Raw genomic sequence first — 17,090 nt, 5'->3', positions numbered from 1 at the left:
TGGAACTCACTTTGTAGACCAAGCTGGCCTCGAACTCAGAAATCCGCCTGCCTCTGCCTCCCAAGTGCTGGGATTAAAGGTGTGCGCCACCACCGCCCGGCACAGCTGTGGCTCTTACATCCTGTGGTTTTATTATTTTTTTGTTGTAGATCCCTTATCAAAAGTACTGGACTGGACAAGGAGGCACAGACTTTTAATCCTAGCCCTCAAGAGGCAGAGGCAGATTTCTTTGAGGCTAACCTGGTCTACATAGTCTACGTAGGGAGTTCCAGAACAGCCATGGCTGCAACAAAACAAAAACAAAAACTCAAAAACTCCAAAAAACATTGGCATTTATTAGGAATGGACAGCACTACACTAGGGATGGATGTGTTCTAGTAAACTACTGGTATGTTCCTGGACGTTCAAGGGCATGGAAATTTATTTCATTTATTTTTTAATTGAGTGCGTATGTGAAAGTCAAAGGATAGTTTTTGTGAAGTCAGTTCTCTTCTTCCACCATATGGGTTACAGGGATCAACTCAGGTTTGTGCTCCCTAGTGCCCTCCTATTTTTTTTTCTTCTTTTGATTTTTCAAGACAGGGTTTCTCTGTGTAGCGCTGGCTCTCTTGGAACTCACTCTGTAGACTAGGCTGGCCTTGAACTCAGAAATTGTGCCACCACTGTGGCTTGGAACTACATCTTTGACTACGTGATTAACAACCTTCCTCCATGTTTCAGCACTGTGTCCCAAGTTTGTAGGATATGCTAGGCAAGCTGGTGGTCTTAGCAGAGGCTTCTGAGATGGTTGCCATCAGGCAGTGTGAAAGAGAGCCCTTTCTTCATAATCTGTTGGTTTTATCTTGTTAGGGTTCACAGAGTAACCACTGACCACAATGTTTCTACAATGTTTCATGTCCCCACAAGAAACAATCTTAGGTCCTGAGAAACAAAATATACAAGTCCAGCCTGTTATGTGAAACCAGCCCTGTGGGGCTGGAGAGAAAGCTCAGCAGTAAAGAGTGCTTGCTACTTTTGCAGAGGACCCAAGTTCGGTTCTCAGCATCCAGGTCAGGCAATTCTTCTGGGCCTCTTGGATACCTGTACACATATAAACATATCCACAGATGCAGTCACACATACACAATCAAAAATAAAACATTTTGAAAAGACAGCAGTGCTGTGAGGCTAAGAAGATAGCTCTGTCAGTAAAGTGCTTGCCTTGCAATCACGAGGACCCAAGTTAACTCCCAGAGTTCATGGGAAAAAGGCCAGGCGTGGGCTGGTTAGATGGCTCAGCGTGTAATAGATAGCTCAGCACATCTTGCCTACAAGCCTGATGACCCGAGTTGGATCCCCAGGACCCACGTGGTAGGAGGAGAGAACCAGTTCCCACAGGTTGTCCTCAGATCGCCATACAAGCTCCTCGTCCATATTTATGCACACAAATAAATAAAACATAATAAAAAGAGAGTGCTGGAGATATGGCTGGCTCAGCAGTTAAGAGCACTTGCTGCTCTTTCAGAAGACATGAGTTCAGTTCTCAGCACCCACATGATGGCTCACAACTGTCTGTAATTTCAGTTCCAGGGGACTCCATGCCCACTCTGGCCTCTGCAGGCAATAGGCGTACACATGGTACACATACATACATGCAATTTAAAACACCCACACCCATAAATATATGTATACATTTAAAATAAAAAATTTAAATAAAAATAAAGCCAGGTGTAGTGGTAGGCATACCAGCATTGAGGAGGATCTTTGGCGCCTTCTGGCTAGCCAGACAAGCCAAATTGATAAGAGCTAGGCTAATGAGTGAATCTATTTCAATGCAGCAGAAGATACAGACAAGGCATGCACACACATGAAAATACACACACATACAAATACATACAAATAAGCAACGGCAACAAAACATAGAGCCACAGTTTGAGGCGTCCTCGGGGAGCCAACCACAGATTTCCACTGTCTGTTCTAGAGTGCGGATCTTCCATCAGATCTCTGCCTCTGTGTCTTTGTTTTTAAATTTTTGTTTATTTTTATTTTTATAGATGTATTTGTTTTGCCTGCACCACATACATGCCTGAAACTAGAGATATAAGTGATTGTGAGCCACCATGTGGATGCTGGGAACTCAACTGGGTTCTCTAGAAAAGCAGTAAGTGCTGCTAGCTGCTGAGCCAATTCTCTGGCCTCAGCTCTCCTGGCTTTTATTTAGTTTTCCAACTCAAGACCAATTGTACTTCTCGTTGGTAATGGGAGACACCCTGAGTTCCCCATGCTGACCACTGGCCTCCTTCTTCTCCTTTTCCCAGTCACTGCCTGTGGTTGACTGTGCCAGCCGCAGGAATGGGACCGATTGCTAAGGGTGGAAAGAATCTACTCTTGTTTCCTTCACAGCAAGTCAAAGGTCCTAGATGCCCCTTGCCACCAGGAACTCAAGGGCACATAGCACTGTCCCAGTCAAAGGAGCAGACAGCTATTGTACAAACTCAGCCAGTGTTCTTTCCATATAGCTAAATAGGCTTCATATGTCATCAATTGAACCACAACCTGAACGCTTTTGAATTTCAAACTTGCCGTGTTCTTCTTGTGTTTGAAACCAGGAAGCGATTTTTGTTTTTAAGCCGCAACCTTCCCTTTAAGTTCTGACAAGGTCCTGTTTCTAAGTTGGACAGGATATACCTCACACAGCCCAAGAGCACTCTGCTATTGCCCATGAGAAGCCCAGTATAAAAGGGTCACAGATCACCACTGTTCATAAAAGACTACTGCACAGGAAAGCCCTGAGCGCACCGTGTTAAATAAATCAGCTAGTTGTTGGACTCCACTTACATAAGGGCCTGGGAGTCATGAGGTCCACGGAGACAGATGGAAGAGTGGTGTCAGGGCCTAGAAAGGCACTGTTTAATGGGAAGATGTGCTCTGTTGGGCACGGAGGGCTGTTGAGATCAGGCTACACCCCACTCTAAGTTATTTCATATTGTCCAAAGCAGGAGTTTTCCAGGGTGTGCACCGTCTCAGAAGAAGCCATTTTACAATGAACTTTTCATTCTGTTTTGAGGGGAAAGAGGGATGATTGCAATCGCTGGGTAGACCCAGAAACTAGACTATCTTTCTCCTGTTTCTTGCCAGGTACCACAGGACAGACTAATCCGAGTTATTCCTGGGAGTAGAAAGGTAGTTTTTGGAACTGCTGAGTTCCCAGTGGCCCTACCTCCTTGCCTCAGGTCCACTTGCTCCTCTGTGCAGCGAGAGCAGCCAAACTGCAGTTTCCGAGCAGATGTCAGCCTTGAAGTAGAGGGTTACAGGTTAGCCAAGGGTACTTGGCTTCAAGTCTCTGAGCAGTAACTCTATTCCACTCCACTTCCTGCCCCGCCCTCTGCACAGAAGGTAGAGATTCGTGGACATGGCCTCCCACCATACTTTACCTGCTTTCCTGCTTTTTGTTTCTGTTCCAAATCAGGACCAGCTACCAATAGCCAAACAAACCCCTATCCAGCAGTGTAGGACACCTGCTCTTTGTGCCCCCTCCCCACTGCCCCCCCACCCCACCCTGCCCTAGGACCACAACTCCTTAGGCACCCAGAGTCCCCTTTCTTCACTCCCAGTCAGGTGCTCATGTCTGGTGCTGACTCTGCCCCCTGATAATAGGCTCAGTTTGTTCTCATTTATCAACCCTTCTGTCTGTTCTATAATGTGTGGGCTGTTCATTCACTTGAGATTTTTGCCTCTGGGTGGGTGGGTGGGGGGCGTGGAGACTTAACCCAGGGGCTCACAAGTACCAGACAAGTGTTCCACCACCTAGCTATCCTGAGGTATAGCTCCAGCAGCACTCCTTGTTAGCTCTTTAATGATTGACTAGGATTGACTACTTACAATCCTCCTGTCTCCACCTCTCAAGTGGTGGGATTACTGGTTTTGTATACGCATGCTCAGCCTCAGGCAAATTAAAGCAGGACTTTTCTAAGAAAGAAGGACTCACAAAGAATGGCACCAAGATCTATGGAGGTCCTTGGTGGAAAACAGGAAGGATGTAATCAGCTTGGTGATTTCAGGTGGGGAGTTCCTGTCTGGAAGGGATCTGGGCAACTGGCATCTGAGATGGGCCAAGACCCAGTCTTTTGTTATAAAATAGTCCCTAAAATTATGCATTCGATTGTTCTAAATTAGATTGCCTTTGCTCCCTGGGCACTGGTCAGATTTAATCAAACAGTTCAAATATGTAATTTAACTGCAAAGAGATGTCCAGGTTTGTCAAGGATGGATTTGCTCTGGCCTTACTTTGAAGTATTAGCAAAGATGTGGGTGGATCTTGAAAACACGATAAAGCCAGACGTAGGTATCGTATTTCAAAGAAAAACCTTTTTGAGACATCAAAGAAAAACCTTTTTGAGACATGAAGACTACTGTGGGAACAGGAATGGCGGCTTTATGGACAGGGGTTTGTTCTGAGGTGGGAGAACGGGTTTTGTGTTGTCCAGTGAAGGGGACTGCACAACGTACAGCAGCATGTACTACACTCATTGGATTGTTCATACGCTAAATGCATCTTATTTCCATAAAAGACAGCTTAAAATCATCTCGCTGAGACATATTAAGATGTTTGGTATTTGCTTCAAATAGCCTGGGCGCAGGAGAGACGTGATCAGTTACCTGCAAACAATTTCGGCTTGCAAGGGATGGGGGTGGGGGTGGGGTGGGAAATGGAATTAACATCACAATGCTGGGCAGTTCCGTGTAGAAACGAGGGTTGGGGCTTGCGCCCTTGTGTGTCTGCTATGAGAAACCTGGGGTGCCTGCCATCAACCCCTGATCCTCTGAGTGATGAGGAAAGCGCCCAGTGTGGAGCTTCTCTTGGGCTCCTCCCGGGGCTCTCCGGGCTGGCCTGGCCTCTTCGCCCTCCTTGTCACCAAACTGGAGTTGTGATCCACCAACTGCACCACCAGGCTGCACTCCGAGCCGCACCCCGCCGCACCTGCAGTCTTCAGTAAGACTGGAAAGGGACTAGATTGCTACTGTCACAAAGGGCGGGGAGAGAGGCCACACCCCCAGCCTGCCCAGGAGAGGCCGAGGGTGTGAGGCGCTCCAGCAGCTCTTGTGGACCGAGCTCCTTGGGCCATGGCCGCTGCACAGCCCCGGCTTCCCGCGGGGGTGGCCATGGTCCGGCGCTTGGCCCGGGGCTGCTGGTCCGCGTTCTGGGACTACGAGACGCCCAAGGTGATCGTGGTGCGGAATCGGCGCTTGGGATTCGTGCACCGCATGGTGCAGCTGCTCATTCTGCTTTACTTCGTGTGGTGCGCCGGCCGGGGCACAGTGGGCAATCGGGCGGGAGGGGATACTCAGCTCGGGGCTTGGGCGGGCGCCCTTAGGGCTTCAGGAGCGGGATATCCTGGTCTCTCCAGAGTTGCCTCCGGAGCCGGCACCGCCCTATCCCACAGGTACGTCTTCATTGTGCAGAAAAGCTACCAGGACAGCGAAACCGGTCCAGAGAGCTCCATCATCACCAAAGTCAAGGGGATCACCATGTCGGAACACAAAGTGTGGGACGTGGAGGAATACGTAAAGCCCCCGGAGGTGCGGCGCTTCCTGCCCCAGGCCCGATGCTCCTCGGCGGTGTGACTGGTCTGAGTGAGCTGACAGGCCCACCGCGCCTTTATTTCTGCACCCAGGGGGGCAGTGTAGTCAGCATCATCACCAGGATCGAGGTTACTCCTTCCCAGACCCTGGGAACATGCCCAGAGGTGAGGCGGGTCAAGGGTGGTCTGGGAAAACCTAGGCCAGTTGCGGAGTCTACCCTCTGACCTACAATCTCCACCCTAGAGCATGAGGGTTCACAGCTCTACCTGCCATTCAGATGACGACTGTGTGGCCGGACAGCTGGACATGCAAGGCAATGGTCAGTGTGCACCAGGGACAGTGGGGAAGGCAGGGTTAGCCTGACCTCAGTAGATTAACCAGTGTGTGTCCTGTAGGGATTCGGACAGGGCACTGTGTGCCCTATTACCATGGGGACTCCAAGACCTGCGAGGTGTCAGCCTGGTGCCCGGTGGAGGATGGAACTTCTGAAAAGTATGCAGGATCTACAGACCCCATCGGCAGTCTCCTTTCTCCTTACTGATGAAGATCAGATTAACTGGGAGGAGGAGGGAGACCATGTCCTCCTTACTGCCCCTGGGATTTGGGGGAAAGGAGACTAAACCACTGTCTGTAACTTTGCAGCCATTTTCTGGGTAAAATGGCCCCAAATTTCACCATCCTCATCAAGAACAGCATCCACTATCCCAAGTTCAAGTTCTCCAAGTGAGTCTGAGGAGTAATGGCAAATGCCCGACCAGTATGTCGGCGTGTGCTGGGAGCAGGTGTTTGTCTTCTACTTCTCCTTAGGGGCAACATTGCAAGCCAGAAGAGTGACTACCTGAAGCACTGCACGTTTGATCAGGATTCTGATCCATACTGTCCCATCTTCAGGCTGGGCTTCATTGTAGAGCAGGCAGGAGAGAACTTCACAGAACTGGCACACAAGGTAAGGATTGGAAGGCATGGGGACAGAGAAGCTGGGTGTCAGCATTTGCTGCCTAGGAAGGGTTTTACTGCATCTAGATGCACCTTCTTTTTCTTGGCCAGCTTTAGCTGTTTAGGCAGAGGGGAGAAATGTGATCATGGTCTGTGCGGGCACCTGCTCAATTATTGACACCTGGTCCCATGACTGGTGCTAGTACCTCACTGCCTCCAAAACCAGAAAGTGACTAGTTCTCTGGACCTTTGGCTCTGAGCTGAACCCTATTCCTTGAGGTCTTTCTGCTCTATGCTCACTTCTCTGCAGGGTGGTGTCATTGGGGTCATCATCAACTGGCACTGTGACCTGGACTTGTCTGAATCAGAGTGCAACCCCAAATATTCTTTCCGGAGGCTTGACCCCAAGTATGACCCTGCCTCTTCAGGCTACAACTTCAGGTACCTTGTTCTGGATCCATGACAGACAGTGGTGGTTGTGCTGACTATAGTCCCACCAGAAGAAGTCCTAAAGAGAGGAAGATGGGTGTGTTCGAGTGCCACAGTCCTCAGACCGACAGCTTCAACATCACTTTGGTTCCCTCGACCCTAGGTTTGCCAAGTATTACAAGATAAACGGCACCACCACCACTCGGACTCTCATCAAAGCCTATGGGATTCGAATTGACGTTATTGTGCATGGACAGGTATGCACGGCTGAAGGGTTCCACCTAGGCCTGTGCTGGGCTAGCTCCATGCCCCTTATAGCATCCCATCCTCAAGCAGCCTGTGTTGAAGGTCTAACTAAATGCACGTCTGTTGTCTACAGGCAGGGAAATTCAGTCTCATTCCCACCATCATCAATCTGGCCACTGCTCTGACCTCCATCGGGGTGGTAAGAAATCCAGATCCCCTTGGGGGTCTGGGTCAGGTAGGGAGTGCTTGGTATGCCTTTACCCACTCACACCTGCTGATTTTAGGGCTCCTTTCTGTGTGACTGGATTTTGTTAACGTTCATGAACAAAAACAAGCTCTACAGCCATAAGAAGTTCGACAAGGTGCGTACCCCAAGGCATCCCTCAAGTAGATGGCCTGTGACCCTTGCCCTTGTCTTGGGCCAGATCCCTCCCCCACCTAGTCACTACTCCCAGGACCAGCCACCCAGCCTTCCATCAGGTGAAGGACCAGCTTTGGGAGAAGGGGCAGTGCTACCACTGGCTGTCCAGCCTCCTCGGTCTTGCTCCATCTCTGCTCTGACTGAGCAGGTGGTGGACACTCTTGACCAGCATATGGGACAAAGGCCTCCTGTCCCTGAGCCTTCCCAACAGGACTCCACAGCCACGGACCCCAAAGGTTTGGCCCAACTTTGATCTCATCCTCACTAAGCTACAGACCTGGATCTGGGAGGGCAGAGACAGCTTCTGCTGCTAGGCAGCCCTAGGGAAGATCTGCGCTCTTCAGTAACCATGTCCACGTGACTGGGAAACAGACACCTGTTCAAGAGGATAGGCATCTTGCTCTGGGCCAGGCTTATATTCTTCCTCTCCCTAAGGCTTCTGGGGAGAAGTGGGTCCCTGCCATCTCCTTTCCCAACAGAACTCCTCATAGGACCCCCTATCCTTTCCCTGCCCACCTTTTGTACTCTCACACGGCACTCTGGGACCCCAAATTAGAGCTGTCTTCCAGTTGTATTTTAAGCCCCCCTTTAGAAGTCACACAGTTTGCTGAGTCCAATAAACCAGTGATGAGCTTTCTGGTCTCAATTCTTTCAGAGTAGCTGTGGGCTCAGGAATATAAGACAGGAGAGTCAGTCTCCTTCCTAGGGGTCTTGCATTCTTACTTTGCCTGCATTCTTGGGTCTGTTAACCGGATTGAGTAGAGTAAAGCCACATCTGCCAAGGGCATAAGGCTATGTTCAGAATCAATGTCATGGGGTAAGGACAGTGAACAGGTCAAGCACAAAGCCAGTACTAACACCAGGGCCTGGGGTAATCTAGTTACTGCATCTTTCCCCTTTAGTGGAGTGACTCTGGTCAGGTAAAGCCTGTTGGGAGCCTGGATCTTAGTTCCCTGGTGGCTATGTCTATGCTGAATGCCACCCAAGAAAGCATCCTAGCTCAGAATTGCACACCAAGTAGCAGAGTGGCCAAAGAACTAGGAAGGAGTCCCTTCAGTGTTTGCCCATATTACCTGAAGATGGTATGTCTGTGCTGTCACACCAAATGTTAGAGGATGTTTGGAAGAACACCAGTTCTTGATACTCCCAGATCCTTCCTTCCTTGGTCATGGCCTCCACAGGCCACCAAATATGTTTAACTTCCTCTGTTTGGTTTGTAAGTTTATCTAGTTTTAGACAAACTGCCCTTTTTCAGTTTGGTATCTGGTTACAGCTTAGAAACCAGGGCCAGAGATAGTTTTCTACTTTAGAATCCCTAAACTGACCTCTGATCGAATCCAGGGCTGAGCGGTATCTATGGCTGCACTGACCTACCCTGTGCTGCTGTAGACAGGCTCTTCTGGGAGACAAGCCAATGTCTCTTGGGCCCAGAAATCCAGGAAGCTAAGTTAACCAGCTCCCTCCTCCCCTTGTCTAATTTGATTTGATCTCCATTCAGAATGTCCCAGCACTGCCAGCTCAGCACACAGTCCAACCAGGGAGGATCAAGTAGGTATCATGTTTCTCCCTGCAGACAGCCTGAGCTCACCAAGGTTCAGACAAATGCCTGATGGATAGATGTTAGATATTAAACTTTCCTTTCAGGAAACTCCCTGTATAAGATCATTTGTATAGGGTCCCTGTACAAATGAAAGTTGTAAACTAGGAATTGCAAACTATAGGGGGCTGGAGAGATGTCTAAGCAGACAAGAGCACTTGTAGCTCTCTCAGAGGATAGGAATTTGGTTTCCAGCACACACATGGTGGCTCACGAGCACCCATAATTTCTGTTCTGGAGGGTCCAATCCTTTCTTCTGACCTCTGTGCATACCAAGCATACACTTGGTACATAAGCATACATGGAGGCAAAATACTCATACACATAAGCTCAGTAGGGTCTCCCATCTCCTTTTAGGGCCCCCATTATTTGGGCTATTTGAGTTTGGCACTTGGCTGCTGCTCTGGTAAACTATGACCTGGGACAGAAAGCAGTAGTAGACAAGGGCTGCATTTAGCTCAGTGAGAGTTGAGAGTTCTCTTATTTCCTGAGACCAATGAAAGGTTCTGCTCATCTAGTAGATAGCCCAATGTCAGTGCAGAGAAGGAACTGACAACTTATTCCACCACTTACAGTGCAAAAAGGCATCATACTAAAAGGGTGGAGATTAAGCTGCCCCTTTAAGAGGGTACCAGCTTCTGTGCTCTGGGTCTGTGATGTCTTGAGGGACAAGTGATGGCTGAGTACAAGTCCTCCACAGATCTGAAACCTCACAGGACTGCTTTCCCCTCATTTTCCTTGCTTCTTCTCCAGCTAAGCATCAAATCTTGCGTGTGAGAAGGTATTTTTCTAAAATCTAGGTCTTAGGGTATTTGAGTCTATGATAAATGACACTTAAAACCCTCTGCTTATGGGACTCAGGCTCAAGAGGTCCTTGCTATATAGTCCTGGTGAACAAAGAGTGGGTTTTCCACATAGACTAAGCAGATCAAAGGTGTTTAGTTTAGGCCTGTCTCAGTTCTGTTCTGGACAGAGCACCAGGTCTCACTCAAGACACTGGGTGACAGATAACCCTTTTCATACTTTGCTCTGAAGAAAATACCCTGGGTCTCTATGTTTCTGTTTTTTGGTTTGTTTGTTTTTTTGGTTTTTCGAGACAGGGTTTCCCTGTGTAGCCCTGGCTGTCCTGGAACTCACTTTGTAGACCAGGCCTGCCTCTGCCTCCCAAGTGCTGGGATTAAAGGCGTGCGCCTGGCATCTATGTTTCTGGATTTCCCAGAAAGCGACTGAATTCTATACCTATGAAGCTGAGGGAAAGGCCCATTTGTCTGAAAACAAGCAAGAGTCTGGTCACAGTCAGGGTTTTGCACTGGCTTCTGTGTCTTCTCTGCTCACACCCTTACCTCATCTTAGAACATATCTCATGCTCAGACCAGAGGCAGAAGAGCTTTGTGTGGAAGCATAAAACAGACGCTTCAAAACCTTGTTTACTTAGCAGGCAGCTAGGGATAGAGCCATTCCCCGCTTCTGTTTGTTTATGGCAGGATGAAGTTACCAGAAGTATTCTGTTCCTCCTGGGCTGTGGTCATGAGTTTGGAAAAGCAAGGTGGTCAGTGGTTCAGCCTTTTGGAGCAGGCAGTAAGGTGTGGGATACCAAAGTGTCTTTAGCATAGGCTTGCTAACAGTTTGATACAGGGCTTGTCTGTAGCAGCCATTCTATGGTCTCCTGGAGATATGACATGCTGTAGTACTTGGCAATGTTCTGGAAGATTCTAATCTGTTCCATGAAGACCTGTAGGAACAAACAGACACAATGACTCTGGATTTTACTCAGACGGGAGAGGAAATGCCCTATAGTTAGTGTGAGAATGGCTCACCTCAGTGCGGATGGTGAGAGCAAAGTCCCCTGCGCAGCTGCAGTACACTGGCATATGGGTCTCTTTCATACCACGGCACTTGAGGCATACCTGAAACAAGCAAGCAGCACCATTATTTCAGGACTCAGTGCTTGACGAAATTCAAGTTATTCAACTCTTGCCAATTCCTTCTCCAAGATGCCCACCTTGCTGTGGGTATCCTCAACCTGGACTACCAAGGTCTGGGAGGGTCCCGTTTCCCAGTTGGCTCTGTCCTAATAGTTGCCCAGGGATTTGTCCAAGGACTCTGCTCAGGTCCTCCTAAACTGCTGAAGCTTTTCTGCCCTGCTCCTGCACTCTACCACTGACATCTTTACTGTCTGCTGTTTATCTCCCTCCACTGGACAGGCACAGACGACGACAGAATGAGTGGGCTAGGTCCATGGATGAGGATTCACTCCTAGGGCAGTCAGGATCTATACGTGATCTTGGCTTTTCTGAAATGTTGATAGTGCTTGGAAACTCCTGGGTGGACTGGGGAGCTCACCAGGTCCTGAAGTGTGAAGGCCATCAGTTTCCTCTGCAGGGTTTCCACCAAGGCTGACTCAATGGCAGATGAGTCATAGGGGGCTTGACAATTGGAACAGAGCCACTGAGGCAGGATGGCTCCATCCTGGGAAATGGGAGGAAGGCTTAGATGTCAGTGAGTGGAAGCCAGGGCCCAGCTGGGCAATAGCACAGAAGGCTGGTATAAAGGGAAGATGCAGAGAGTGCAGGGGCAAAGGAAACCATCACTGCTCTTGGCTGCATTCCATACAGCCTGAGCTTTTGTTTTGTGCTGATCAGACCTTTTCAGAACAAATTTTTAGCACGCTACAGTGGAGTGCCTTAGGGGTGGCCTATTTTTAATCCATAAATGAGTCACTGAGGTAATATGTTGTATATTACAGGTTGGGCTACATGTCCCAACCACTTTGGACATTTAGAGGTTTTGATCATCAGCTGAGCTCACCTGAGAGAAAGAGGAATCTTTGCACAGGTCCAGGTCTCGGCAGAAATTACAGCTGTGGCAGATTACCTCAGGGAGCACGTAGGAGTGGCAGGGGTCTCTGAACTGGGCCTCCTCAGAGAATTCACCAACGTCTACCAGGCGAAGAAGGTCTCTGTTCAGCTTATTCACCTGATTTGTGATGTTTGTATCCAGAGACAGTACCTATGGGGACCACAGACCTTCATGAAGTAGCCCTAAGCCTCTTTAACATTCTGGCTGGACCAAGTGCCCCTTCTTAGCTCATCTCCAGCACTGTCTTAGCCCTTTTCCCATCTGGAAGCTCCAGGAAGAGCTGATTCTCTACAGTAGCAACTCTGTCAGTGAGTAAAGTCTTCACTGATGAAGGAAACAACATTGAGTCTACACAATACCTTCCAGAAACTAAAGAGGGAGGAGACCATCATTGGTCCTAGGAGGTCAACATCAACCTAATACCACACAAAGACACAGGCTGTTACCACCAAAAGAATAGACAAAAAAAAGCCCATATAAATACTAACATCAATGTGCAAAAAAATACAGAATCTAAAAATAAAGAAGCCCAAATGAGGCCAATTAAGGTGGGTTGTTTTTGTTTTTTGTCTGTTGTTATTTTTTTTAAAGACAGAGTCTTTCTTACTCGCTAGCTTCTGAAGATACAGACTGTCCTCAAACTGGTCCTGCTACCTGTCTCAGCAGTCCCTGGACTGCAGGTGTGAGCCAACGTGCCCAGTCCAATTGGGCTTTGAAAGGGTGTAAATATCCAATGGAAAAGGGCTCTGGAACTGAACACCCTGGAAACTTGTGTATACACTGTAAAGATGAACTAAAAATGGACCACAGATCTAATGTGCAGTTCATTATAGCTTGTTTTCTGGGAAAGAGGTCAGTGACTGTCCAAAGTGCATCTGTGGAGAAGAAACATCCCCAGCTTACTATGTTAAACCCTGAGGTGTAGTCACTTGATATTTAGTGCTCAGCTTCAGAGTGAAGCGCTGGGATGCTCAGATGGCACAACGAACAATAAGTGCTTTGAGTAATAACCCCGCATGGGCAGGGGTAGTATCATCTCACCATGTGGGCCCGCCTTTCCCAGAAAACAAGCTCTGTCACCTCATTTGGTCTCAGGTCTGTTCTGGCTCACCAGGCCCACTGTGGCCGGTGATCATGGACTCCTTCCACTTCCATGGGCTGTAGCTTTCCCAGCACTCTGCTCTCCTACTCTAGAGCCTCTGTGCCTGGTTCCAGGACCCCCAGAGTCTGAACTGACCAGTCTCTCATGGTTTATCGCCAGGCTTAGGATCTATCAGAGAGGGCTTCTTCTGTAATACCTAAGCTCAAATCCCTCAACAAGGGTTGCATTGGATAGAGACCCAGCAAATGCTGATGGAATGGCTGAAGGACTTATACCTGGCCCTCACCTTGCACACATATTTGATGAACTCCAGAGCAGGATTATTGAGCAGCAAGTGTGAACCAGGGAGGACGGGGAACATCTCTGAGGGCTCAGTGGTGTTCCGAGAACCTGTGACTTTCTTCTGAATTTTCTGAGTAATGGTGAAGAAGCTCTGAGTGAGCTCATTTGCCACATAATCTTGAGAGAAAGTGATCATTCCTGGGAAGGAGAGAGTGCTAAGGGACAAACTCAGCTGGCACTGGGTATCTCCTACCCATTTGCCTGTGCCATCTGAAGCACACAGATCAGGTCATGGCACATAGCAGTATCCTGTGACCAGGGACTGCTTACCAGGAAGAGATCCAGCTGCCCCTTCAGACTCCTGGGAGAACTGGCTGGCCCCCTTCCTCTTCACAGGGGTACTGCCCGGGGCACTGTGTCTCAACTCTTCCTTCATGCTTTGGTACACAGCTACGATGTATGCTGCAGAGAGAGGCAAACATAGGTCACAGAACACTGGACAATACTCCAGAATTGAAGGAGCCCTGTGGATGCTTAAATGGTCAGACATACTCATTTGAAATGTCATTGTTAGCAACAGCTTAGCTGTTGCCCTTTGATGAGTCCAAGGTCAAATACAAAACTGGATATAAGAAGGGAACTTGCAGGAGGGTGGTGGCAGTGGCATACACCTTTAATCCCAACACTGGGGAGGCAGAGGCAGGCTGAGTTGGAGGTCAGCCTGGTCTACACAGCAAATTCCAGGACAGGACAACCAGGGTTACACAGAGAAACCTTGTCTCAAAACCAAAAACAAAACAAAAAACAAAATACAAAACAACCAATAACCAATACCAACCAACCAAGAAAACACTACAGAAAGGGAACCTGCTGCTGCCTGAATTCATCCTGAACAGTGAATAATCAGGACAGCAAGCACAGACAAGGACAGTTTATGAAAACAGATCCTTAACAGCAAATGCCGACAGTACCATAAAACCTGAACCCACATGCCTGGAATATTCCTTTTCTTTCCCCTTTCCTTTCCCCTTCCCTTTTCCCTTCCCTTTCCTAAGGTTCTTTTTTTTTTTTTTTAAATGGCCTTTGTTTTTGGTTTTTTTTTTAAGATTTATTTATTTATTATATGTAAGTACACTGTAGCTATCTTCAGACACTCCAGAAGAGGGCGCCAGATCTCGCTGCGGATGGTTGTGAGCCACCATGTGGTTGCTGGGATTTGAACTCTGGAACTTCGGAAGAGCAGTCGGGTGCTCTTACCCACTGAGCCATCTCACCAGCCCTCCTAAGGTTTTTTCAAGACAGGGTTTCTCTGTAGATAATCATGGCTGTCCTGGAACTTGCTGTGTAGACTAGGTTAACCAGTTTTGAATTTAGAGATTCCCCTGCGTTTGCCTCCCAAGCGCTGGGATTAAAGGCATGTTACTGTATGAGCATGCACATGTTCCCAGGGATGTAGTCGTGAACCTATTAGAAACAGAACTGGGAAAGCAGCTTTGGGACTCCCTCAGACGGTCAGCTCCGCTGAGCTTGCCATTGTCCTCTCCACACCAAGGAGCCAGAACCATGCTCAACGACTCAGCTTGGCTGGTCAGCTCCAGCTTGGCTCACCTGAAACAATCATGAGGAAGTAGCTCTGGCAAGAGGCTGCCTGGGGCAAGAACTGTAGAATGTTCCAATTGTTCTCCAGTAAGTCCTCAACCTCGGACTCCCCCATGTCCTCTTCCTCCTCGTCCTTTTCCTTGTCCTCCTCCTCTTCATCAGTTTCCTCCCTTGCCTGGGAGTCTTGCTACAACACAAAGACAACTCCTATTTCCACCATGGCAGTAACATATAGTAACAAGACATGGGAAGCAGGAGTCCTTCAGCTTGAGTTTCCTGGACTCTCACATTGTAAGACCAGTGCTCCATGGAGCACGTCTAGCTCACTAGGGTGACTGGGAACTGTGATTCTCATTTACTCTTTTAGAGGGAACTTCAAAATTATCCACCTCCCCTTCCATTTAGGGCTAACCAACCAGAATTTCCCAGTGACCAGCTTCTTCTGGTCCTTTAACAATTTCTTCTTTAGTTGGGAGCGGTGCCTTGAACCTGTGGCTCAATACTCAGGATGCTAAGAGAGTCTCTGGTGGTGAGGATTAAGGCCAGTCCAAACTACACAGTCAGAATCCAGCTCACAAAATAGAACCTCTTGTGTTGGTGACAATTTTCCCACAGGCACAACTTGACTGGGTACCTGTGATCCTGCCAGGGTGAATTCACTTCTACATCAGCTTATCGGAAAAGTTGACACTAACACTATGCCATTATCCTGATGGGCACATTTCCTTTTTTCCCCCTCAGTGAAGTCTATCTCCTAATCCCAACTCTTAACTAGAACTGCTCCTATCTAGACCTTTGAGCCATGGTGCCTAAGGACGTCCTGACCTTGTCCTCCAGCTTCCAGTCTTTCTGCTTTCCAGTGCTTCCCCTTTTGGCCATCTGCAAGGATGCCATGGAGAACAAGGGCTGCTGTCTTGTCCTATCTCCTGGGTACTACTTTAGCACAAGGTGATCAGCTATATCTCCACTTCACAAATATCACAGCCCTTCCCTCACATGGCTCTTGGATGCAGTCTCCATTCACCCACAGGCATTGTGCATCACTAAATTCACCTGCTAGCTCCCGAACCCTGCCCTTTCACAACTCTGCACTGGAATGCCTCCCCTGACCTGACACTGCCTGCTTTTCTTCCCCTTGTGGTGTGTTAGTCTTAGGGTGGGCAAGTAAATGCCAGCATTTCTGTTCTAATGCTGAATTCCATTCTGTGCAAAAAGTGGGCACTGCCAGCTCTTTGTGATCACCTGAAACAACTGCCCTGACACCCAAAGTGCCTGAGCTGTCCCAGCTCTCGGGGTGTCTTGCTCTCTCGACATGTCTGGCATTGCGAGTGTTTCCACAATTCTCTCTCCTCCCTCTTTTCCATGAGTTTTGCCAGGGTCTGCCTCATGGAAATCTTTGCTTTCACTAGGGTTAATGCTGTACTCCTAACTTTTCCTGTAAGGCTCCGGAAACAGGACTTACAGAGGTAAGCAGTATCTGCCACAGGGTGAATGTGGTCATACATATATATACACACACACACACACACACACACACACACACACACACACACACACACACACACATATATATATATATATATATGAACCATACTTACCTCTTTTACCTGTCCACAGTGAATACTAGATGGAACTTTTCCTTTGATTCCACCATAGTTGGATGGATCCATCCAGAGAAGGAATTCCCAGCATCGAGAGAAAGAGATGGTCAGGGAATGAAAGATCTCTTTAGAATGGATGCTGCAAGAAGCCAGACAAAAACTATGAAAGTGACACAGGAGTTTTCCTTGTTCCTCCCTTCCCTTCTTTCCCTTTGTAGCTATATACTTATCCTTTTACTTACAAATGAACTTCAAGTGGATTCAGACAGTCCCCCAGATTTCCTAGCATACTGAAGGAGCTGCCTGTAAACAACTGCCTGGTAATGACCAAGAGGGAAGGAAGCCAGGGCAAGCCCAGGTCCACTGCCTCTGTCTTAGTCGGGTACATGTCACTGGCAGCATTGCTTCCTGTTTTCTTTTCTTTTTTTTTTTTTTTTTTTTTTTTTTTTTTTTTGG

General features: G+C 48.2%; 3 protein-coding genes across 5 annotated transcripts in view; 1 reads left to right on the top strand and 2 right to left on the bottom strand.

The window, feature by feature from the left end:
* Lrcol1 (leucine rich colipase like 1) overlaps positions 1 to 3,299 on the bottom strand; it is an 11,283-nt gene extending 7,984 nt beyond the window's left edge. The window contains exon 1 of the mRNA XM_021163898.1: positions 3,200 to 3,299. The gene's annotated coding sequence lies outside the window, so the exon portion shown is untranslated. The remainder of the gene's footprint in view (positions 1 to 3,199) is intronic.
* A 1,547-nt stretch (positions 3,300 to 4,846) lies between these two features.
* P2rx2 (purinergic receptor P2X 2) lies at positions 4,847 to 8,228 on the top strand. 3 transcript variants are annotated; one of them, XM_021162624.1, is made up of 12 exons: positions 5,024 to 5,279; positions 5,424 to 5,559; positions 5,655 to 5,726; positions 5,806 to 5,881; positions 5,958 to 6,054; positions 6,205 to 6,285; positions 6,370 to 6,508; positions 6,809 to 6,939; positions 7,091 to 7,184; positions 7,307 to 7,372; positions 7,458 to 7,535; positions 7,743 to 8,228. In XM_021162624.1, the coding sequence occupies exons 1-12, from the start codon at positions 5,104 to 5,106 to the stop codon at positions 7,845 to 7,847; spliced, it is 1,251 nt and encodes a 416-aa protein (XP_021018283.1). In that variant the 5' UTR covers positions 5,024 to 5,103; the 3' UTR covers positions 7,848 to 8,228. The 3 variants fall into 3 exon arrangements, with proteins under 3 accessions (XP_021018282.1, XP_021018283.1, XP_021018284.1); XM_021162623.1 differs by having other exon boundaries at positions 4,847 to 5,279; positions 7,458 to 8,228; XM_021162625.2 differs by lacking the exons at positions 5,655 to 5,726; positions 5,806 to 5,881 and having other exon boundaries at positions 5,052 to 5,211; positions 7,458 to 8,218.
* Positions 8,229 to 10,598: 2,370 nt separating this feature from the next.
* Positions 10,599 to 17,090, bottom strand: part of Pole (DNA polymerase epsilon, catalytic subunit) — a 54,562-nt gene continuing 48,070 nt past the window's right edge. Inside the window, exons 42-49 of the mRNA XM_021162898.1 lie at positions 16,632 to 16,773; positions 15,043 to 15,220; positions 13,765 to 13,896; positions 13,439 to 13,632; positions 12,000 to 12,200; positions 11,535 to 11,660; positions 11,009 to 11,098; positions 10,599 to 10,923 (exon numbers count right to left, since the gene is read on the bottom strand). Coding sequence (XP_021018557.1) covers positions 10,810 to 10,923; positions 11,009 to 11,098; positions 11,535 to 11,660; positions 12,000 to 12,200; positions 13,439 to 13,632; positions 13,765 to 13,896; positions 15,043 to 15,220; positions 16,632 to 16,773 — 1,177 coding nt within the window. The 3' untranslated portion in view covers positions 10,599 to 10,809. The remainder of the gene's footprint in view (positions 10,924 to 11,008; positions 11,099 to 11,534; positions 11,661 to 11,999; positions 12,201 to 13,438; positions 13,633 to 13,764; positions 13,897 to 15,042; positions 15,221 to 16,631; positions 16,774 to 17,090) is intronic.

Source organism: Mus caroli, chromosome 5 (assembly GCF_900094665.2).
Source record: "Mus caroli chromosome 5, CAROLI_EIJ_v1.1, whole genome shotgun sequence".
In the NCBI taxonomy this organism is placed as follows: domain Eukaryota; kingdom Metazoa; phylum Chordata; class Mammalia; order Rodentia; family Muridae; genus Mus; species Mus caroli.
The sequence above is the reverse complement of the archived record's forward strand: the minus strand, read 5'-3'. Positions and strand labels throughout refer to the sequence as shown.